The sequence below is a fragment of the Acromyrmex echinatior genome, chromosome 2 (assembly GCF_024713525.1).
Source record: "Acromyrmex echinatior isolate Ae372 chromosome 2, ASM2471352v2, whole genome shotgun sequence".
NCBI classification, from domain to species: Eukaryota; Metazoa; Arthropoda; class Insecta; order Hymenoptera; family Formicidae; genus Acromyrmex; species Acromyrmex echinatior.
In genome coordinates, this window is record NC_141853.1 from 1,577,206 (window position 1) to 1,599,095 (window position 21,890).

The following is a 21,890-nucleotide window of genomic DNA, read 5'->3' on the forward strand; positions in this document are numbered from 1 at the left end:
GTTTTTCTGTCGTTTTTTTTCGTCGCTGCACATACAGCTACCCGCTACGAGCGCGCTATTCGTATATCTCAAAGATTGGTATACGTTCGATAGCGTATTATCGAAGAGAATCAACTCGTGATCCGCTCCGATCCGCTCCGCTACGCTCCGTTCCGCTCGACTCCGCGTGCCGCGTCTAATGATCAAGGAGGTGGTAGACATCAGTGATTATGCGCGTAGTAATGAATAATCTTGTAAAGCCCGTCGGAATCGCAGTAGCCGCCATCGTCGCAGTGTTTCATGAGCGTCATGTAATATGGAATTAAACAATGTTGTTAAGACGTAAACATGTTCTGGCTACACTGTGGACTCTTTGTTCTCGTGATTGCCGTACGTGGATTTATTAGCAGCTTAGCCGATACCACATCCAAGCGAGGTAATGTCTGCCTGCCTTACCTGCCTGCTTTAAATTTATCTTGCCTGCCGACTTTGCCTGTCCAGATTGGTAGCTGAGCGTATTGATGGCTGGAGCTTAATCGGACCGAGTGTAATCGATTCAATATTTTAGAGGGTGCAGAGGGATGGTAATCTATCAAAAGAAATTCAAATCCAACCGGTCCGAATTCTTTATCAAGCTATTCTGTCTACAGGAAAGCGTTTATTTCGATCAATTTCGAATAAGATAGTGACCTAAGTTTCGCGAATAATTTAATGTAAAATAACTCGAAATTTTTTATCAGACTAAGTGGACGCTAAGGTCCTCTACACGAATGGCTGCGTGAATGAATGGGTGTAAAGCGCTGATCGTTACGGAGGTATTGCACCTGCTTGCGCACCTTGCTTGCCACCCTGTCCGCTTAATAATCCTAAGGAGGTAAGATTCAAGGAAGGAGAAGTGGACTTAAGAGTTTAAAGATCTGATGAAGATCTAAAGCTTCTTAATTGTAGTTTTATGTGAATAACTGTAATATAGTTTGCTTTATATAAAAGGAGTCTCTTAGCTAGCAAATAATTTAACGCAAACTCTATCTAACTTATCGAGTAATCATGTCTGTTTAGTGAACTGAAATAATTTCATTGAAATAATTTCTAATGTGGAGGAATAATGGTTTCGTTCATAATTAGAGCGCGAATTATTCACCGAGTAATCTTGTCTGGATAGCTAGGTGCTATCATGGCAAGCAGTATATTTGCCTATAATTCTAAAGAGAGTTTATTATCATTTTAGGATATTTAGCTGAATGGCTTTTGGTATATTTAAATTCTTGAATTTACAAGAATTGAAAAATTTCATAAGTTTTATTTTTATTTTATCGATTAAATTTTTTAAACTTTTGCTTCGTCTAGGATTTCAAGTTTCTTGGATCTCAAGTCATTTTGATCTTTGATTCATTGAATTATAGATTTCTCAAATGAAAGACCGTGATTTCATTTTCAGCGTCAAAGACCCATAATGTCGGGTTTGCGGGTCAGGAGATCTCAGAATTTAAGGATTCCAGGAAATCTAGGATTCAAATAACTTAATCTAATTTCTGGAAATTAGATAAACTTAGAGTAAAGGAAATCCGGAATTTACCAACCTCAGGATTCAAGGAGTCGAGGAATTTATAATTTATCTTAAAAATAAAAATATCTAACGGTAAAAGGGAATTGAAGATTTAGGATCTAAGAAATTTAATACTCGATAAAATTGAAATGTATAATTTATTATATACAGGATAAAAAATTTCAATGTCATAAAATAAATATTTTGAAAAATATGAAAGATACGGAAAAATGTTTTAGACAAAAGTTTTATGGCTTGATAGAACGCAAGGATAAAATTAATTTTCTAAAAAAAAAAATTAGTTTTTCGAGGTCATATGAAGGTTATTGTCATTTTTTAAAATTAAATTATATGATTTTTTTTATATAATATAATTCATCTTATTTATATAATATAATTCATCTGCATTAATATCAAGACAGAGATATCGAAAAATCAATAATTTTAGAGTTATTTTATACTTTATTCTAACACAAATTAATACAAAATATTAAATATCTCGTAAACTACTGATTTTCTTATATACCTTATTTACTTTTATGAATTATTTGATAAAAAAAATATATAATTGCTTAAAAAAAAGATATATAGTTGCGTATTGCAAAATACATAATTTTTTAAATAAGCAACTATATGTTTTCTTTACATCGATTGATTCATCTTACTACTTTTATATAAATATTAAGGTATGATACTAATTGCATCTCATCAAACTGTATAACTTTTGTCTAAAACTTTTGTCTTTTTATTATACGTATCTTCTATGAATTTTGAATTATCCCATTAAGTTTGATATTTTTCCCTATATATGTATATATGTCATATTTATAAAATTCAAAATTTGTTCTGTAAAATATGTCATATTTGTAAAATTCTAAATTTTTCCTGTATATATGTCTATATGACATGTCATGTTTGTAAAGTTCTAACATGTAATGAAATTTAGAAATTCAAAAAGCTTGAGAACCTTATCTTAAAATTTAAGGAACCGAGTCTTCGTTGTTGCCAAGGCGAGTTCACAAATTCTCTGCATCCTTGAACAAGGATGAGCTCCTTATCAGAGTGCAACCCTCGACCTTTTAAATTATCTATTAAAATTCTTATACGCTTGACTTTCCGAATTTTGAAATCTTTATGACTTGTATTTCTTGGATCCTCGAATTTTCACATTCTCAATTTTCTGCACGCTTAAATTTTTATTTTTGCATACTTGAACTTTAGCATCCTCCAGCTTCTTGGATCTATGAGTCTCAACATCTTCGAACCTTGCAATATCTTCAAGTCTTAATCCAGTGGATTTTATGGTAGCATTAACAATCTTATATTTTGAGAATTTACGTTGCTTATTACGTTCCCTCCTTCATATCCTGTAATCTTCTCATTGATTAAACTTTAATTATGTTTTATGCTTTAATTATGCTTTATCATTAAAGCATATGTATCTTCGTGGCTTGTAGTCCATCCTTTGCTCGTTACAATGATCATCAATCTTATATCTTTATTATGCACGATATGTCCTTCTTTTACACATAATTTTTTAATGTGACTAGCATAAAACAAAATGTAAGTTAATATATAAAACATAATCTTTTTACGTTGAAATAAGTATAAATTTATTGATGATTTATATCTACTTGGAATATATATCTAAATACGTGCAATTTTATAAAAGATTAATATTAATCTCTTATAAAATTTGATACATATACAAGCATCTAAAATATCTGCGATACATCTATTGCCTCGTTATACTTTACAAAAAGAATAGTATCTTAATGATGCCAATATAATTAATATAATTAGCACAATATAAAAACTGCTAATAGCGCACATGACATTCCTCATAAGTATTACATATTCGCGTGTTTTGTTAGTTGGTGGATAATGCGAATATAGATCAGGGGAACGACCATACGCTTACGACTATACGTATGCGGTATACACACTGCGAATTTTCCCAAAACAGCCGCGGGAAAACGCGCGACACCGCGCCGCGCCGCGCCGCGCCGGTCGTCGGAATGCGCGTAATCGTTACGTACATTTCCGCCGGGCTTCAAATCCCGTTGCTGCATTATTCATAATGTTATCGCGTGGAATTACTCCACGCCCGCTTGCGTTCGTCCGCTCGTTTTGCATACCGTTAGACGCCGCGCCGCTCGTCGCTCGTCGCTCGTCGCTGCGTAAAACCGCGAGCACGCGAATGTACGTTTTGCACATGCATCATCGCAGCTTATCGCGCCGTCAATTTCAAGCGACGACAACGGCAGCGATAATGATGCATGTACATGCACTTATCACGCAATATTAAAAGTTCTTAATTTCTAACTTAAATGGTTTTAATATCTTTAAAAATAGAATTTAAAAAAATAGTAGTTTCTTCGAATTGTACATGAAGGTTATACAGATAAGATTGAATGATTTAATTACTTGTGTTATATCTGTAAAATGTTACCGACTCCGTTGCTACTTAGCTAACTATGTTTATCCGTAAGATATAGCTAAAGCTAGTACTGTATCAGTATAACAGTCATAAAATATTTATAAGCTTCTTACAAGCTAGTTTCGAAAATATACAAGCTGGCGTAAAGCATCAATAAATATTTTAATGACAGTTTTAGCGTCCTAGCTCTCGTGTGAAGAAGAGTAGAGAGCGCACACTGAGAAATATAACGTTTCTTTCAATTTCTCCCTGGATGTTTTTAACTATCAAAATTGAAAAAAAATATATAACAACATTGAAATTATAAATAGAAATAACACAATTTTACTTTTAAGTCAATTTCGAGAAAATACTTCCATAAATAAAAATTTTTATTTGTGGGTTTTAGTTACAAAGTCACTTAACGCGAAAACTGCATAAATTGTAGCAGGATAGCGTCTAATCAAATTTTCGTTAAAGCGAAATCGATATCAGATACTGTTTGGAGGAGCCATAAATGTGACATACTTTTGAAAAGATACGCATTCATATTTACAAGATATTTCCATAATTGTAAAATATATTCGAGCCTCATGCAACTATATTTATGAAAAATTCATATAGTTGCATGTTACATGATATTTATCAGTAGCTGTGAAAAATATCTTTGAAATATCACGAAATTTGTAAGTGATATCATTCCCTAATATTTTTTACGTCAATATTTTGCCAATGCAAAAATACATCAAATATGTGAATAAGTAATGAAGATAATAAGTTATGAAGATAATAATCACAAAAATTTGCAAATAAATGTCTTTAATTAATAATCATTTTTAGAAAACAATTCTTTTCATTCTGACCAATGTTATAAACATATTCCCATATAAACATATGTTATAAGATTATCTCAAGATCTCTCTCGAGTGTCAAAAATGACTATAGCGAAAGGATTGCGTAGCGGACGAATATTTTGTTTACCCATTGTACATGAAATCAATCAATCTATATCCCACAATTAATCAAAGACATAGAACGGAAAGACGGCTCATCGACGAGTTCTCTCGAGTAGGATCCACGAGATTGAAATGGCAGCGTGCCAGTTCTAATTTATTGGCTTTTAATACGTGAACCCGCGGCCGATTTTGCAGTTCAACGAAATAGAACGGTAGATCTTCGAAAAATTGAAGTAATGTGCATGGATTTAATATGAAATTTATCACCGCTTGAGATGACAAAAACTTAAGATACTAAATCAAATTTATTAATCAAATTCAGAAAGTTGTCTGTACAGATGTTGCAGATGATATTTTCAAATAAGCAACCATTTTTTTTTACAGTCATACTATACAACAATATATGTTTAGTATAATGTTGATAAGTACTAAACAATTGCGGAAAACGAGCTATTATAGTGAATGATTGCACGGTAAAGACGTAGTCTCTGGATGAGTGGTTACCTATTCATTCGAGCATTCATATATGCCTGCATATCTACTCGTTTAACCACTCATCTAGTGAGTACATCTTCACTATACCATTATCCACGATTTTCGCTTGTTTGCATTTTACAGCCTTAATGCTTCTCGCTCAATAATGTATAATATAATTCAATTATATATCTATCTTTCAAAATAAATAGGCATTTTCTATAATATTCTTTCGATTATATAAGATTTATCGAGTAAAAATTTAATTATCAATTATTATGTAACATTTCCTCGATTTGAAAAAGAATGTCTAAATCTAGTGAGCCAAACTTTATATCAGAAATTTATTTTCTTAAAGATCGGATATCTTTAAACTACTATAATTTTTTTTAAATCTTTTTCTTTTAAAGACTTTTAAAAAAAGGTCCTTAAAATAATTAATGAAAGAATCTGTAGATAAAAAATGGTTTGGTAGGTCTGGGTCAACCATGTATTTTTGTAAAATGGCTTCCACCGAAATAAGAATAAGTTGATTTCTCTTACAATAGATCTAGGAGGATTTGTTTCCTAAATTTCACCCTGTTTCTAGTCTTATATATAGGTGACAGATGAAAAGAGATTAAATAAAATCACGCAAATAGCGTTAGTGTGTCAGCAAAGTTACAAATCGATCTGGATTATTATCGATCAACGTTACTTTTAACGGTGGTATGATAAAAATCGTATTTACACGCGTGTACACGAGCGTGCGAAAAGACGATCGATTTCGTGTATAATATATACACGTAGGCGCGTGTCCTTCTGTTCGTCGTTCATGTACGTACATATCTGGCGATCGATCCCTCGCGATGTCGTAGGGCGGCGATCAACAGGAAATCGCGAAATAACGAGGCAGTCGACTGCAGAGCGCCTGCAGTGTACATTGACGTATGCGTTGGTAGTGATGACGTAATGAGGGTGGAAACGCGAGAGGGTGAGAGGGAGGGACGGGGGAGCCAAGCGGGGGGAGGGAACCTTACGCGGTTATCGAGTGACGGAAGAACGATGGATTCACTAACCCCTGAAATGTTGATGATGTGGGTCAATTTGATCTAGTTCCCTATACCCTTAAATGTAAATTGTACATCGGTTATTTTATTCGAGAGCGTGTTTGCCGACATCGATCTAGGACATCTTCGGGTGGTGGAAACGTGGCAGACATCTTGAATAAAACGAGTCGGATGCATCAACCCTTCGTCGATTATCAATGAACGACCGGGAGATGACCTACCCTGTGTTCAGTGAATTTTATCACGCTTCACGAATTTCGCGCGAGTTTCGTGTATTCCGTTTGAATTCTGTCTTCCACGCGAATTTGACGTTTTCCATCGAATCGGAAACATGGTCACGTAGTGATAAAAATTCAGGAAGGATAGCGGAGAGCCGGTAGCGCGGGACGCGGGGTAAAATTAAATTTCTCGGCGAAAAGAGGCCGAGTCACTTCACCCGGCGATGAGATAAAAAGGCAAGATCTTCAATTTTAGCATGATCTTTGAAAGTAGCAACGAAAAAGTAGCAACGAACCGTAACACTGTATACGAGACGGTATATCCTTTTATGCATCTACATCTTTTTATCTTGCCTCACCAACTTGCCTCACTGCATTATTAGGTTTGCGTTATATTTGTCCGACTGTTTAATTCATGCAAATCGGGAAGAAATCAAATCATTTGACATTTCAAACGCAGAAATCTAAAGATTTTAAGAAAGCTATTCACGCCAAAAGGAGAAAGGAGGGATATCAATTCGTTCCGCAGCTGTGTTACATTCACTCTCTCTTCGGCGAGACGTGTCATGTCATATTGGTTGCTCGTGTGCAAACAATATCATGATAGAGCAAGGCGAGCAAACTTCCGGATCATTTTTCCCACGTGTTCTTCGAGACGCTATCAATGTCTGAAAAATTCTGCTCGAGTTCACTATCCGCTTTTCTAGCTGATGCACCCTATACAATTCCATTCGTATTAAATTCATGTGTTATCTCTGCATTGTTAAATAATCGGATTATAGCATTTTTAATTCAATATGTCAGACTCAATATGCGATACAATTATACAATTTAATACATCGATTTTTATAAAAATGCTCAGGTTAAAGATTTAACATTTTATATTAATTAAAATAATATTAACTAAAGAACTATTAATAATGTTAATGACAAATGTGACAATATTTAATTTATCATTTAATTTATCTTTTTCCATTTATCTTTTTCCAAAATTTAAAGATGTATTTTTAAAAAGAGTAACTTAAGTAGAAAACGCCTTAATAGCCGGACAAAATAAATTTTCTTTCAAACATAGAAATTGAAGTTTCATTAGTCGAAGATAAATTTTACTATTCTATTTTTATCCACCATAGCAAAGGTATTTGTCGTCTAAATTCCGGATAATAGTTCTGAATTTTTGAATTGGTACATCCCGGATCGCAACCTCGGATCGAAATTGCCGGGCTCGTGGCAGGTCATTTTTCCTGGATGTCCTCTTAAATCGTCTTCGACGCCTGAGAAATTCTGCCCAGACCTAGCTGCCGTTTTTCCGGCTGACTCACCCACAACCTCTCGCCAGTCTCGTCCATTTTCCTTTTTCGGGAATGACCGTCATCATTCTCTATTTCGATACCGAGGGAATAATGTGGGAACCGGCAAACGGCAGCGACAGAACGTTAGACAAGAAATAAATATGTCGCGGAAGGTTTGCTATGGCAGAAATATCTACTTTATTAAATTGCGATGATATATAAACTTTTAAACCAACGTCGGTGACATGGTACAGCAGAAAGAATTCGTTATATTATTATAGTTCTGCATTTTGGATCCGAGATTTTCCGGGATTATAAAAAATTCTATATGGTTATTAAAATTCGGAAACTTGTGAAACTTATGTGCAAAAAAAAAATGCAAGATCGAAAGATATAAGAGTCTTACACCGTAAGTTTGTCAATCAAAGAATTCGGCTGTTGAATTGTATCCTGAGACAACGCGACAGAGGATCGAGATGGTGAAGAGAAGAGCGGCCAGGACGAGTGCAAAGCGTGGTATTTGTTTTAGAATTCCTACGCTTTACCGATGTTCAAAGTGGCAAAGCGTTTGAAATCTGAAACGAATGCGCGCAAATCTTCATCCCAGCCAAGCAGGGGAGCCATAACCGTGGAGGAGATGCGTGATCCTGGACGTTCAAGGCCATCGCGTGAAAGAAAAATATAAGACACTTAGGCATAATTAATCTTTATTTCCGGGATTACGCATCGCGCGTTGGAGCATTATTTTTATTCTGCACCATAATATTTCATTGGGAAGAATGTGATTTTACATAGAAATATCATACGTGAGAGAATAAAAATATTGACCCATGTTGTTTGTTGAAAGGTTTTTACCACGCTTGAATTTCGTGCAGAGATTTTTAATTGTATCAAATAACTTATTTACAGACACTAATGTTTATTAAAAAATAAATTTTTGCGCTCTCTTTCTCCACATACACACACACACACACACACACACACACACAAAACTAATTCTCCTGTGTACATCCACAATTTTTTTAAATTGTTGTCCAAATGTTAAAAATTATAATTCCACGCACGCATTACAGATTGTTTTACAATTAGTTGTCCAAATATAAATATAGACTATCAATATATCATAAGGCGTAATGTATGCATAAAACAAATTTATATTAATACCCAGATAACAGTTAGAAAAAATCGTCAGTATTATGATACACTGTCCGGACAATTAATTTCGTGTATATATTTATTCATGTTTTTGTAAGAACATAAAATGTAAAAACAATTAGAATTCATTTTTTGTTGAACTTAAAGTCAATTTTGTTCTCAGCCAAAAGTAAATTTACATTTTATTCCAAGACGTTTTTAAACAAACTATTTATTGAGATATTTATAATGTTGTAAACTAAGAAATATAATATCCGGTGAAATTTTTTCTTTACAAGAGATTCTAAATTGATCAAAGCGTTCGTAGAGACGAAAGAAATGGCAGTATTTCTGAGATGTCGTATACACTAGTATTTGTCCAACCTGCAGCCTGGGATTCGCCAATCTTCCATAAATGTAGGAAATAAACAGTTGCGTCAAACACGGAAAAGAGAGACAAATTTCGAAAGGAAAGACTGTCTCAAAGCGAATGTCTGCTAGTGTCTGATTGCATATTTATTCGATTTTAGATCTTTTTCGCATACGACGAGATGTTGACGGGACAAATCGAAAATCAAAATTTGAAACGAAAGAAATTGGTGCGACAGGAAAAAGTTTACGGTGCAAATAGAGATTTATGCGCTTTTGCTTTAATTCACTTTTCACGTTAACGTTATATAATCACATAATATATTTTTATCAATTTTGAAAATGAATTAAAAGTACAATAAATATGTCTCTATCATCGCTTCTTTGTTTAATTTCGGTTCTGAACTTTCTTCTTGTAAAAGAATGTAAAGAATTTTTCTGATTCTTTTCTTAAATTTTGAAATTATACTTATAATAATATAATTATATAAAAATTAATATAAAAATTTTCATACTTAAGAAGTCGGTGAATAAAAATCTCAAGAGAATCGAATAATTTTCTAACTTTCGGATTTTTGTAAATTTTCAAGTCCTTGGATTTGCCAAAAGAATTTCAAGAATTAAGATACAAAAACGAGTAAATAGAAGTAGGCAAAGAGGTCGAGGGGTTGTGTTTTAATCGACCTACCATTCACACAGCACTTTCCTCATTCTCCTCCACCTTCTCCACTTCTTCCTCGTCTTCCACGTCTTCTCGCCCTTCACACGGCTTCTCATCCCATCGAAAAACATTTCCATGCTGGTCTTCGGAATAAATAGTTTGCACAGAAAAAGGATTTCTCTACGCCGGCAATTTATCTCGAACGTACGCGGCTCCATTAAGTGGAGACGCAACCCTTTGAGCCTTAGGTAGAGTGGGATACTACGGATTTGGGATTGCGCGTGGATTTAAGACCGTAATCACGGGATTTTGGGACAAGCAAAGCGTGACGACAAAACCGCCGATAACTCCGAAGAAAATTGCTTTGCGTGTGATCGCGAATTTCGATTTCTATTATAATAGTTTTAAATTAATATGTGTTATTATTATTATTATTTTGTCTTTAAAATAATACAATATTTTATTTTATTTTTTTACCTTTATATAAATTTTTTTTACCTTTATATAAATTATTACATTATTGAGACATTTAAGAACTCAAAGTAATTATAGTTACTTATGATATTATAAATTATAATTAAATTTACTCTGGTAGAGATTTGTGCAGTTTGACTGAACCACTCAATTACTATCTAGTAATTATTATATAATTACTATTATTAATTTCTCTTTATAATGCAAAAATACTGCATAGCAACTGAGCAATATTAAAACAGTTTTACTGTGCAGTATTTGGGTTAATTCTTTACAAAAGAATTTATAATATAATACACTGTTAGAAATGTAACCACGAGCTTCTTTTACATATAAATGAAGCTCGTGGTTATGAACGAAATTAAAAGTAATGAATGATTTAACTGAAAAATAAGTTACAGTAGTTACTTAAATGTAATGAACGTGTACATTAAATTTCATAAATTTCATAAATTTCATGAAAAATACATTAAATTTCATGTACATATATACTAATATACTTTTCAATTATAAATAATAAATTTAATATAATGTCATGAAATTAAGTTAAATTGTGTAATTTAAAAGTATATTAAATTTCATGAAATTTTTAACAGTGTAATTATTCACTTTGTAAAGTATACTTATTTTTACATTGTTTGTAAAGTTATACAATTAAAAATGTGTAAAAGTCGTGAGCGCGTACAAAAATATGAGCGAAGAAAGAAAAACTTAAAGAATTTATAGTTTGTAGCATTTAATTCTGTCACAAAAATTTCAAGAGAGATTAGAGAATAAGGAATGACAATGCTCAGCGATTTCTAACTGAAATCTATTCCCTGTATCTTATTCTCTGTTACTACTGCCTGTGCTTTTCATTGTGTTTAAACACTTACACCCCTTAGATAATGTGCGAAAGCAATAGCGACACAAGTAACACAGAAATAATTAACCCTTGAAATAACCTATCTATTGCTATTCCCTTGCATTGTGCAAGGGGCATTACTCGTGTATATAATTTCCATTACACAGGTTTTTTATCTATTTAGTGTTGTTCTATTGCTCAGTAACTGAATTCAGATTTTGTACTTCTTTACTATGCAATAACTGCGAGAAAAGCATTATATCTTGATTGGTATCTTGTACAGTTGTAACAGTTTTGTTCATTGCTGTTCAGTTACTAGATCAAAGTCAATACAACTGTACAATAATCAATCAAAAATTATATTAAATTTCTATCAAGGTAGTTATGTGTGTGTGTGTGTGTGTGTGTGTGTGTGTGTGTTTTAATTATACATAAATTACACATGCAGATTATAAATTTGAGAGATATAATAAAGATTATATTTCTTAAAGTTTTCTTTTAAACTAAGACTATAAAATTTATAATTTCTTCAGACCATGAATTCTTCGATTTCTCCGATAAGATCTTTAGAACTTTTTGAATCTTTAAGCTCGTTTTATAAGCTAAGGATTATGAAACTGTTAAAAGATCGTGCGAGTGTTCTAAATTCTCGGACACACGTCTGTCTTACAAATGAAACGAGTCTTTCGCGGAAATGGTTTACGCGACTGTGAAAAGAAATCAATATGAACTAACGCAAAGAGTCTTGGTTACGAAAGAATCGACAGTTACCATTTTCTGTGGCAATAAAGTTAAGAGACCTTAAAATAAAAGGGCAGTTTAAGTTCAAGACGTTCGTCAGTAATATAGTCTTAAGTAATATAGTTCTTGTACGAACTAAATTCGACAGAAAAGTAAGCTTTCAACCTAGAAAGTTTATCTTCCGACAACGAGTTGCAAAGAAATTTAGAAGCTCAGAAACACGTACGTCGTGAATTAATTGACTCCAATTCTTTAAATCTGCATTTTTAATTTTTTAAAAAGCAGCTTTCTTCATACATACTCAGATGTTTATTAACAAGAATTTTATTAAATTTCCAACTTAAATATTTCAACGATATTCAATATTTTAAAATGTAATTAATTTTGTATTAAATTATTTTAGCTTTATGAAAAAATTTTAACAAATCAAAGATTTTTTTACTATGTGATCGGGTTTTTTTTTTTATAGAGAAATAAATTTTTTTATTCTTCCTATTTATATTTCTGGATGGATGGAATTATTACGTTTCATTTTCATTAACCTTTCTCTATAATGAATTTCATCTTTGATCCTTCGCTTGAACCTTAGAACCTTAATCTAGATGTAGGGTTATAACTTCCGGTACAGTGCCGTTAGGCACAGCGAAGGAGGGAAAGAGAAGGAGAGAGAGAGAGAGAGAGGCACCGAGACAGACAGGTTAACGGAGAGAATGAGAAGGAAGAGTAAAAGGAAAGGGACAGAGGGAAAAGTAATCAATCTTTGAGAGGCAGATGAGTGCGGAAACCTAAAATATAGGACAACACAAATTTAGTCTGGCTGCCGGTCCACGTCCACGTGTCGACGTGAATGCGCAACCGCCCGGGTTTGTAATCGATATTGCCGACAAGGCACCACGCCCTGCACCTGCGAGATGTGCCGGGATATGCAATGCCACCGAACCGAACCTAGTCGAACCTTGCCTAGGACTCTCTCTCTTTCTCTCTCTCTCTCTCCCTCTCTCTCTCTCTCTCTCTCTCTCTCTCTTTCTCTCCCCTCCCTTCCTGTCTTTCATGGTGCCCTTTTGCACTACCTTCTCCAGTCACTTCGAAACTTAGACGATTTCAAGCTCCTTTGAAGCTTGATTCTTCGAGTCCTAGATAAACCGATTGTTCAGTTTCATATTCCTATGAGACAACTACCTCAAACTTGGACAAATCTTCCCTGGAAATTTTTTCTAATTATTTTTTATACATTTTTTCTTATTACATAAGTAGGAGATGATTCCTATTTATTTTTATATATATTCAAAACTTTAGTTCTCCATAAAGATTTTGTAAAGCTTCAATGCTATTTTTCTCTAAATATTTAATCATCTTATTTCAGATAACTATTAAATTTTTTTATTACAATATTGGTTACAATCTAGTTATATAATCAGAATTCTCATATAGCATACTTCTGACTTAGAGGATTTCAGGATTTCTCTTTTGAAGTCTAGCTCTTTTGAGTTTCAGATAAATCGATTGTTTAATTCCATATGTGGCAACACGATGCTTACCTTGAATCTAGCCAATTGCTAAGGTTTCCTTGGGGACTCTTCTCATGCGTTTACCTTTCTTTTCAAGTATTACTCATATACAGTTTTCTAAGATTTTCTAAGCTTTCGAAGCTAAGTATTCAATTCTAAATATTAGGTGTTGGAATTAATTCGTAGCGTTTTACAAGTGATGGGAAGTACTTTCATTAATGTATTTTTTAATGCTCATGTGAAATAAATAACATTCTTTCATTAAAAAACGCTACGAATTAATTCCAACACCTAATAATTAGATAACTAAATCATTACGTCCTTTATATAAGACTGAATCAAATCTATCCGAATTTTGCACAAGTTCATATCTTTAGATGCATCTATGTTCTTACGTAAATGATGCCTTCGAACTTAGACGATGTCAGAACCCTTCGAGTTCTAAATAACTTAATTATGAAGCTTGTCGGGCAATCGAACTTTCTTCATCTTTGACGCTCTTCTCAACCTCAATCTTATCCAATTCGAACTTTGTTGCTCTGACTTCAGAGATTTTAATATAAAATATTAAATTAAAAAAAGGATGATCAAATTGCGAGCAAGTAATATGAACTATCTGTTTTTAACGATAAATATTATCGTCAACAACGATTGAAAAGATTTCAGTCACTCAATAGTGAAGAATGATGTACCGCGGTTTCGCTCGAAAAGCCCGAAGGGCTCCAGAGGGTTAAGAAACGCTGTGATTGCATCGTCGTGTCACTGACTCCGATCTATTCGAGGCCAACTTCGCCCTCGGCTGATTTTTTTGTGCTCTGGTACCGGAAGTAGGCCAGCACAAACTGTCGTCCCTTTATCTAGGGTTACGTCCGTCTTATGAATTTTGCGGCGAGGAATTTTGCGCGAAGATGAAAAAGTTTCGCCATCCATTCTCGTCCTTGTGCGGGATAAAAGTGCAAATACTACCGTATATTCTTTTTCTTGTTTCTCACATGAACGTTTTACTCAATCCAGATTGCAGGATGTGATGAATTGCGCAATTATATAACGGATCCTTTTATGTGGAAAGAACATAACATGTTTTTATGATAAACAAACGAATGGAAGTGCTTGAGTCGACATATATCCATAAATAGAAGGTAATATCAGATATTTGGCTAATATAAGAAAATTATTCTGTTTGTATTCGAATAGAAAGGTTGGCAGTTTCTGTATTAACCTCGCGTAACAGATGAATGAGTAAGATAGGTAAACATACGGTTATAATGGGACGAGTAACTGATGCATAATTAATGGATTCATTACGATGTTTCAATATTGGAACATTTAACATTCGTCGTCACTAGAGTACTTTACTATTGTGATATTTAATATTTTAAATAAAATGTTTTTAAAATTAACAAATAGATTGAACATAAAATATTTTGTACATGTTTTTAAACGTCACAAAATTCCAGAATTTGTAAAACTTTGATTGAGAGAAAATATAATACTTTTCAAACGCTTTATCTATCTACATTAAATATTTTTAAAATTAATAATTAAAATTTTGAAATTAAATTGAAATTTACCGTAAACTGAGTTAAAGAAGGCTTTCGTCTGAGATGTTTTTGAGGTCTTGAAAATCTCTTTTGAATAGAGATCTTCAAAATCTCAAGTGTCTTAGATTCTTTGATCCCATATTCTTTTGATCCTCGATTTCTTGTTTGGATGTGGTCAGCAGAGTTTGCTTTACTCTGATTCGCTGAAGTTCTCTAAAGTTTATTTTAAAATCTAAAATTCTCAGGTGAACCATTAAAATACCTGAACACATATATACCATCTTTATCCTTTTATCGCTAGTAACTCTTTAAAACATTATCCTTGGCTAATTATTATAAAGAGTAGTTTGTAAAGCTATTTATGTCTGTTTGATTGATTCACATTTTGTATTTGCTTTATTTGCTTGTTTTTATTTTTGAATTATTGTATCATATATCTAATTTCTATAATTTATTAAAATGCACATTCTATTTTGTGTTTTAGAAGCAGACTATACCTTAGATGATTCCTTTTGGAAGGAAGAAGAAACTCCCGCTGGTGAGTGAATACAATCATTATAATGGACATAAAATTATTAATAAAACAAAATTACCTAAACAAAATTATTAAGTTTAAGTACTACCCATATTCATAGTAATAAGATAATTTAAAATACAATTATATAAATTTACATAGATATTAAAGTTCAATGAATAAAATTTTATAAGTACTGTTTCACAAATCATTCAATTTAATCTAAGTTTTCCTGTGAATTAATTTTAATTTAATGTATTATAATAATAAAATTTTTTCATCAACGATTTATTTACACAATAAATCGTTACACAATAAACGGTTAGATAAATTCTGTTAATATTGCGTGATAGGAAAAATTTGCAAAGATTTGCTGTCACAATCTTTGTACAATTACGATGGCTATTGGATAAGGCTTTGCGTAAACAAACTACCATAAAATGGAAGGACCGCAATGCAGCACTTTCGTTAGAAACTTGATCCTTGAGGATACGACAAATCCTCGAGAGCGGTTTATTGTTAAGTCAACATCGCTGATTGGTCGGAAACGCGAAACTTAAATTGGATTACATTTTAGACGGGGACAATGCACCGGGACAGAGCTCGACGGCGCGAATCTCGGCCTAGATATTACGGTGATTGTATAATGAGAAATCTGTCTTAAGAGAGAGAAAAGAAAAATTTGAAGTTATTCCAGTTCGCATTTATTTAAATCTGCTTTTAAAAGCTGAGAAAATTTTATATAATGTATTTCAGTAACATTGAATGCAGGATTCATAGAATTAGGGAGCTTAATTAGGGATTAGGATGTAAAGCAGCGTTGAGCGTACACGAGTAAACAGCAATAGCTGCTGTATATTACATGAAATTTAATTTAATTTGAGATATATTACTTGAATATATCTATTATTTATACAGAAATTCAATTTGAAATTACTTAAGCTAGATTGAAAGTGTTGGGAAACATATTACATGATGTGCCTTGATAACAAATAATCTAGAAAATCAAGAAGTTTAATTAAAAATTAAAGTTTGAGGTAGTATCTTGTATAAAAATGTAAAATTCAATAATTACAAACAAATGATTATTTTGTATTCAAGTATTTGAGAAATTTTCAAAAATCACATTTAGGAAGGACGTCATTGTAGAATTTTCTGACGCAAAATCGAAGCCACCGCGCTATAAATTGCCACAACGCATGTTCAACAACTGTAATGTGCAACATATAATGACGTTGGCCGAATTAATCGCAATTTACGTGACATTTCTGCGGCAACGGCAACAATTGGTGGGAGGAAAAGGACGGAGGATGACGGGCGGGATGAAAAGAGTAAATTAATCGGCGAGTAATCTCGACATGTTTGGGCGCCGCTCGAGGAGTGGAGATTGGAAATTAAATTCGCGACCTGCGCGCGTACTTCTCGAAATAAGGACGCGAAACGATTTATGAAATAGGGGACAATCGACATTAGCCCAGAGAACGAGCTTTTGAGACAATGGATATTTATCGCGAATCTGAGTAATGATAATTTTTCAATACGCAAAATGTATTCCTAACTATAAATTCTAGGGGCAATGTTCAATGTATAGAATATAAATTGTTCGCGAAAAATCTGCAGATAAATGAAGTGGGAAGAATTTTAAATTTAAATTACATCAGATTAATCTAAAAATATAATGACATTTGATAAATATTAAATATATATATATTTATAAATATATAAATATTTATAATGCTATAAGGAATATATACATACAAGGATCGTTTTGAGCCTCAATATGAAAATAGCATTACTCAAAACTCATTCTGGTACTACAATCATACATGTTTTGAAAGATACCTGTAAAAATTGTAGTCATTTTGAACGCTCCGTTATTGTGTGATAGTTATTTGTGCCAGTCGATGTCAGTGTTTTTGTTTGATGAAGATCTCTGTTCTCCGAGCCAAACTTTGACCCTAGGAAATAGGAAAAAGTCGTTAGAGGCTAGATCTAATGAATACGGTGGGTAGTCAATCAATTTGAACTGCAATTCATAAATTTCTGTCTGTGGCAACCGCCGATATTCGACTTTTTCCATTTTTACAAAAACACTGACATAGACTGGCATAAATGACTGTCAAACAACAACTGAACGTTCAAAATGGTTACAATTTTTCACAGGTATCTTTTAAAACATGTATGATTGTAGTACCAGAATGGGTTTTAACGAGTAATGCCATTTTCATATTAAGGTTCAAAACTTTTCAAATGACTCTTGTATGTATATATACATATATCGTCACTTTCATGTATGAGACTTGATCAGAGAGAAAATGTCACTCTTTTATGTAGGAAATCGAGGCCGAATCAATCGAGAGAGCTGATACGTGGATGCAAAAGAAATGGGATAATAAAATCTATTTTATACTACTTTATTACTATACCATTATTATTGAATCGTACGGACTAAAATCTCAATGCCGACGGTTGAGAGGGCAGGTTAATGGCAATAGCGTGAAATTTTGTCGATGCGGCGCAATGAATCGCCCCAAAGTCCATTCGAGATGAAATTAGAGATCGTAGAGGGGTGGTTAAAAGAGTGGGGAACCGGGGGGTGAAATTAGGGCGTTCGATTGAACGTGGAAATTAATTTCAGGTGAGGTCGAACGACTACTACACGAATATCGACAAAACCAAGAGCTAATACGAAATATCGGTGGTCATTACTATCAGATCATCTATCCGGTACAGCTACGGCATCACGAGAAAATGGGGATATCCACGAGAGAAGTTGGCGTACCGAAGGTAAAATTTCGCATCCCGTATTGTTTTTATCTATAGTCTTCACACTAAGAAAAAAAATGGTTGCAATTATCATAATTTAAGTATTAAACATATTTTAAAAACATTCAAAAAATTATGAAATGATTACAAATTGTTTTATATTGTTTTATATTTGAAGTAGTAAAAAAAATTTAGCAGTTATTTTCCATATGGATAAAAAATTATGTTAATAAGAAATAGTGTTCTAATAAAAATATTAAGAAAAATCTAATGAAAAAAATCTGAATTTTTGTATTTAAAAACTTTAAATACATATTCAAGATGATTTATAATATAATATAAAATTTTATTGAATGCACAGAGTTAGTTGTTTTGTAAATAAATAAAATTATTTTATTTATTTTTTTATTTTTTTACAGAAAACGGACAATCATAATGAATTTTGTTAAAGAATTTACATAAAAAAATTGAGATTTTTCTTAATGCTATAAAAAAAATTTAATTTTTAGTGACAAATAAACTAAATAGACTATAAAAATGTGTTATTAAATAAAAATATTATATTATTCACACAATTTCCATACATATCTAGTTTACTTGAAGTGTAAATATTAAACACATTTCCAAATTTAACTTTGCAGGATACATTCTTAACTATTACAGTTTATAATAATTTTCTGTGCCAACTAAAATGTACTTTAAAACTACATATAAATATATAGTTATATTATTATTAAAACATTTCATAGCAATAGATAATAATTACAAAAAATGAAATTTCTAACCATAATTACTTTAAAATGTATAAGTAATTATAATCATCAAATATCCCAGCAAACACAGATATAATTGTCATACAACATATGTGAATATATATATATATATATATATATATATATATATATATATATATACATAGAGAGAAAAATTTTTATTACTTGTAATTATAATTACATATTACTATAATTATAATTATTATTACTATAATATTAGTTATAATAATAACTATATGTATAGTTCAAATATGTATGTATAGATGGGACTATGATTACAATTGATGAAAATGATTACAATTATAATTATTATCACCAATATTACCATAAAAATGAAACCAATTGCAATACTATAATTTTACTATAATTTATAGATGTGCAATTACTATATTTATAGTATTTTTTGAGACAACTAATTTATATTCTGTTTGTTGCAACTTTTCTCTCGATGCACGTAAATATTTTATTAATAAATTAAATGAAATTAATAAATGTACATATAATTTTTGATATACATATAACTGATATATATATGCAAACGGAAAGAGAAATTGTATATACAAAATAAAAATAATTAAAGAATTGTATTATAAATTTAATAGTATTAATATATACTAAACTCTTCCATGTTATATATTTTTAATTTATTTAGATTATTTTTTAAAATATTATAATTGATTTAACATATTATGTATGTTTCTATTGTATTTCAGTTTCCTCAAAGAGGTTACGGAGATGGAGGATATCAGAATCCTAGAGGCAGATTGAGAGTAAGTTTTATAGTACAAAAACAGATTTTAAGATAATCAATTAGTTTTAATATTAATTTTAAAATAAATAATCCTTAAAATATTTGCAGCGATAAAGATTAATAATAATGAAATTGATATTTTCAGACAGGGAGACATTTTCACCGGACGTCTCTTCTGATCAAGGCCTTTAATCATAAATTTCGTCTAGACTTAGAATTAAATACGTAAGTATTTTTATGTATGTACATGTACACTGATTAAAGTATACCTATGTTTTAATGCAATGATAAAATTTTAATCATAAAAGGCGCGAAAGAAATAGTAAAAAATCTAATTAAAAAATATCATCTATTAAAAAGATTTACATACATCTACATACGGTTCTCATCATTATGTTGCAGGCAACTTTTAGCTCCGAATCTTATACAGAAAGACTTTTTAGCCGGCAATGCGGAACAAATGTCTAAGCAGGTAAAATATTTCGAGCGAAACGTAATCTCACAATCTAATGATACTCAAATATTTATACGTAACTCAATTAACAGTTGTTTAGAAAGAATAATTGTTTTGCATAGTTGATTATTTTACTGTGTAGTTTGTTAAAACTAGTTTAGTTGGATTAAATTGCTTTTAATATGAGCTATCTCATTACATAGTCTTACCTGATATTACAATAAAAAGCGAGAGAAATAAAAAAAAATAGCTCTTTTGATCGGGTAATGACAGAGCTATTTTAGTACCGTGAATGAAAAAATATCAATAATAAATATGTACAAGCATATACACTGCTACTTTACTTATTATAGTATAAAAGCAGTATTGTGAATAATAAAGTCTAAAATATTCACGTAAGACTTAAGCATTAAGAGGAAGACTCAAGTTTAACGATAAACTCATAATGGTGTTATTATCTTTCTTGCAGGAGATAGAACATTGTTATTATCACGGCACTGTGAGAGATTATCCGGGAGCTAGCGCTGCTTTTCACACGTGTAATGGTGTCAGCGGTGTCATTCATTTAGGCAACGAGACTTTCGTCATTCATCCATTCTACGGCGGCGATTTATCGGTCAGTTAAATTTCTTCTCGTTAATTATTATAAGAATACGATAATGTAATAATTACACATTGTTCAAAAAATACTGAAACACACACAATTATAATTGAATTACTATGAAAAAACCTAATCTGCGCTCATCCATGTGTATAATTCGCACATCATTCGAAATAATAATCAGCTAATGCGGCTAAATTTAAATCAAAGACTTCGATTTGGCTAATTTGGCTTGATTTTATTACTAGATAGACTTAACTTCGTAGAAGTTTAGGTCGCGCTATAATTAAAAATTGAATGTCAGAAAAGGGCAAAGCAGTTGGCAGAAACATAAACTATATGCAGGCCTCTCTTTTAGCAGAAACATCCTCACATTATATTTGAAGCCCGAACAAAAGTTAACAAAGGCTGCGCTAACTCGGGAAATCTTGAGTGGCGTGTAAAGAATCGCCGGCAGAAGCACATCTTCGGGCTATCAGAAACCACTTCCGATCGATACAAAAGAGACGTCCGTGAAGCAACCAAATATATCGAAACTGCCATCATTATCGATAAGGCTATGGTACGTTATTATATCCTTCAAACATAAATTAATTAAACTGACAATTATATAACAGATAAAACAATAAATTATACCGATAATACAATTTAAGTAGAAGGTTGTAAGATGATTATTCAGAGAACGGATTATTTAATTTTTAAATTTGCACTTATAATAGTAGAAAATTATAAGATAAATGTATTTTTTAATTTTAACTAAAATTTATATTAATTTAGATTTTATTTGAAATTTAAATTTTATTCATCTCTCTATTAGATTTTAATT

General features: G+C 31.9%; 1 protein-coding gene across 4 annotated transcripts in view; it reads left to right on the top strand.

Annotated features, from left to right (window-relative positions):
• Positions 1 to 48: 48 nt before the first annotated feature.
• mmd (disintegrin and metalloproteinase domain-containing protein mind-meld) overlaps positions 49 to 21,890 on the top strand; it is a 55,610-nt gene continuing 33,768 nt past the window's right edge. For 2 of the 4 annotated variants that reach the window (XM_087403098.1, XM_087403100.1), the window contains exons 1-8: positions 49 to 415; positions 15,690 to 15,743; positions 18,358 to 18,506; positions 19,972 to 20,028; positions 20,155 to 20,234; positions 20,412 to 20,481; positions 20,933 to 21,079; positions 21,423 to 21,626. In XM_087403098.1, the coding sequence (XP_087259224.1) occupies positions 328 to 415; positions 15,690 to 15,743; positions 18,358 to 18,506; positions 19,972 to 20,028; positions 20,155 to 20,234; positions 20,412 to 20,481; positions 20,933 to 21,079; positions 21,423 to 21,626 (849 nt within the window). In that variant the 5' untranslated portion in view covers positions 49 to 327. The remainder of the gene's footprint in view (positions 416 to 15,689; positions 15,744 to 18,357; positions 18,507 to 19,971; positions 20,029 to 20,154; positions 20,235 to 20,411; positions 20,482 to 20,932; positions 21,080 to 21,422; positions 21,627 to 21,890) is intronic. The other 2 variants (XM_087403099.1, XM_087403101.1) reach the window with 1 other exon arrangement.